We start from the raw sequence: 1,659 nt of genomic DNA on the forward strand, positions 1-1,659 counted from the left end.
TATATATATATATATATATATATATATAACTTAGCGGTTCGGCAAAGAGACCGATAGAATAAGTACTAGGCTTCCAAAGAATAAGTCCTGGGGTCGATTTGCTCGACTAAAAGGCGGTGCTCCAGCATGGCCGCAGTCAAATGACTGAAACAAGTAAAAGAGAGAGAGAGTATATATATATATATCATTACTAAATTATCTGAATTTTCCTTGTAAACATTAACTATTTAGAATATACATCACGATTCTATGACCTTCCAAAGTCTGTGGGGTAGAACTCTGTAGTTATGCCTATATAGTGTTTTCAATTTGTCACGTACAAGAAGGAACTTTAAAAAAAAAAGAATTACATGATATCAGCCGTCAACAATTAGTGTGATCATGTGACAAGGTTCCCGGATGTCATCATTTACGCCGCCATATTCAAATCTCAATTAATTTCAAAGCGATGAAAATTACATTCCCTTCATTATCTGATTTACCTCTAACATGTTTGCGAGTGACTTTAATGCGATGTAAATCTGAAGATTTACATCCACTTTTAGAAAGATGGAATTATTTACCAAATTCAGTCCTTCTTAATTGGAAAACTCTTCGTCAGTGCATGAAAACACTTATTGTTTCGGAAGTTATGAAACTTTGTCAGGTTAAACTATTTCGTTTTCTTTGTATAAATTCAGCCAATTACGACTTTTATATACATATATATATATATACATATGTATATGTATGTATATATATATATATATATATATACATATATATATGTATATGTGTGTATATATATATATATATATATATATATATATATATATATATATATATATATATATATATATATATATATATATATACATATATATATATATATGTATATGTATGTGTATATATATATATATATATACATATATATATATGTATGTATGTATATGTATGTATGTATATGTATGTATGTATATATATATATATATGTATATATAAAGCAAAAAATCCATTATTTTCGTTACTTTAAATTCTTTTTAATGTGGACTTTTTAAAATTTTAATTGTTTTGTATTTAGAAACATCATCTTTTTATTGATAAGTTAACTTGCTAGACCTTTCATAATCAAATGCATTATGAATTATTCGCTAATTCACGGTGGTGCACCAGCATGACCGCAGCCACTTGGCTGAAACACATAAATAAATAAATTAATTATATCCATGAGAGTTAGAAAGGGAATATGTTGAACTTTTCCCTCGTCTAATGAGTAATTAAACCACGTTACAGTAGATGTAGACTCTACATGAATTGAGCTTGCTGTTTCTATTCCGACCGTAGCCATTTCACATTTGTTCATCACAGTATTTTAATTAGACATTTTAATGAAATATTAATGCCGAAGTTTTTGATAACATTTTCCATCAAGTATTTTATGGTTTAGGCAATGTTTGATCAAGGCTCTCACATATGTTAGATTTTCCCCGTTTCGACGGGTGTTTTCCTAATTTTGCTTCAGCACGCTATTCGGGTGGAATTTTGGGCTTAACTACAGTTTGGTCAATATAAAGATCCTCACCCGGGAACAAAATAAAAAATGACCATCCTGGGGGTATGTTAACAAGTATGTGGAAAACGAATATGGAAAAAAAAAAAAAAAAAAATGCGCGCTGACTA

The 1,659-nt window shown here is 29.1% G+C and overlaps 1 protein-coding gene across 4 annotated transcripts in view; it reads left to right on the forward strand.

The window, feature by feature from the left end:
* LOC106877567 (centromere protein N-B-like) overlaps positions 1–1,659 on the forward strand; it is a 136,755-nt gene that overhangs the window by 3,751 nt on the left and 131,345 nt on the right. For 2 of the 4 annotated variants that reach the window (XM_052974163.1, XM_052974162.1), the window contains exon 1: positions 378–646. The exons of 1 other annotated variant lie outside the window; for it this stretch is intronic. In XM_052974163.1, coding sequence (XP_052830123.1) covers positions 449–646 — 198 coding nt within the window. In that variant the 5' untranslated portion in view covers positions 378–448. Of the gene's footprint in view, positions 1–377; positions 647–1,659 lie in introns of those variants that run through there. One more of the 4 variants, XM_052974161.1, reaches the window with a different exon arrangement.

The sequence above is a fragment of the Octopus bimaculoides genome, chromosome 17 (genome assembly GCF_001194135.2).
Source record: "Octopus bimaculoides isolate UCB-OBI-ISO-001 chromosome 17, ASM119413v2, whole genome shotgun sequence".
Classification (NCBI taxonomy): domain Eukaryota; kingdom Metazoa; phylum Mollusca; class Cephalopoda; order Octopoda; family Octopodidae; genus Octopus; species Octopus bimaculoides.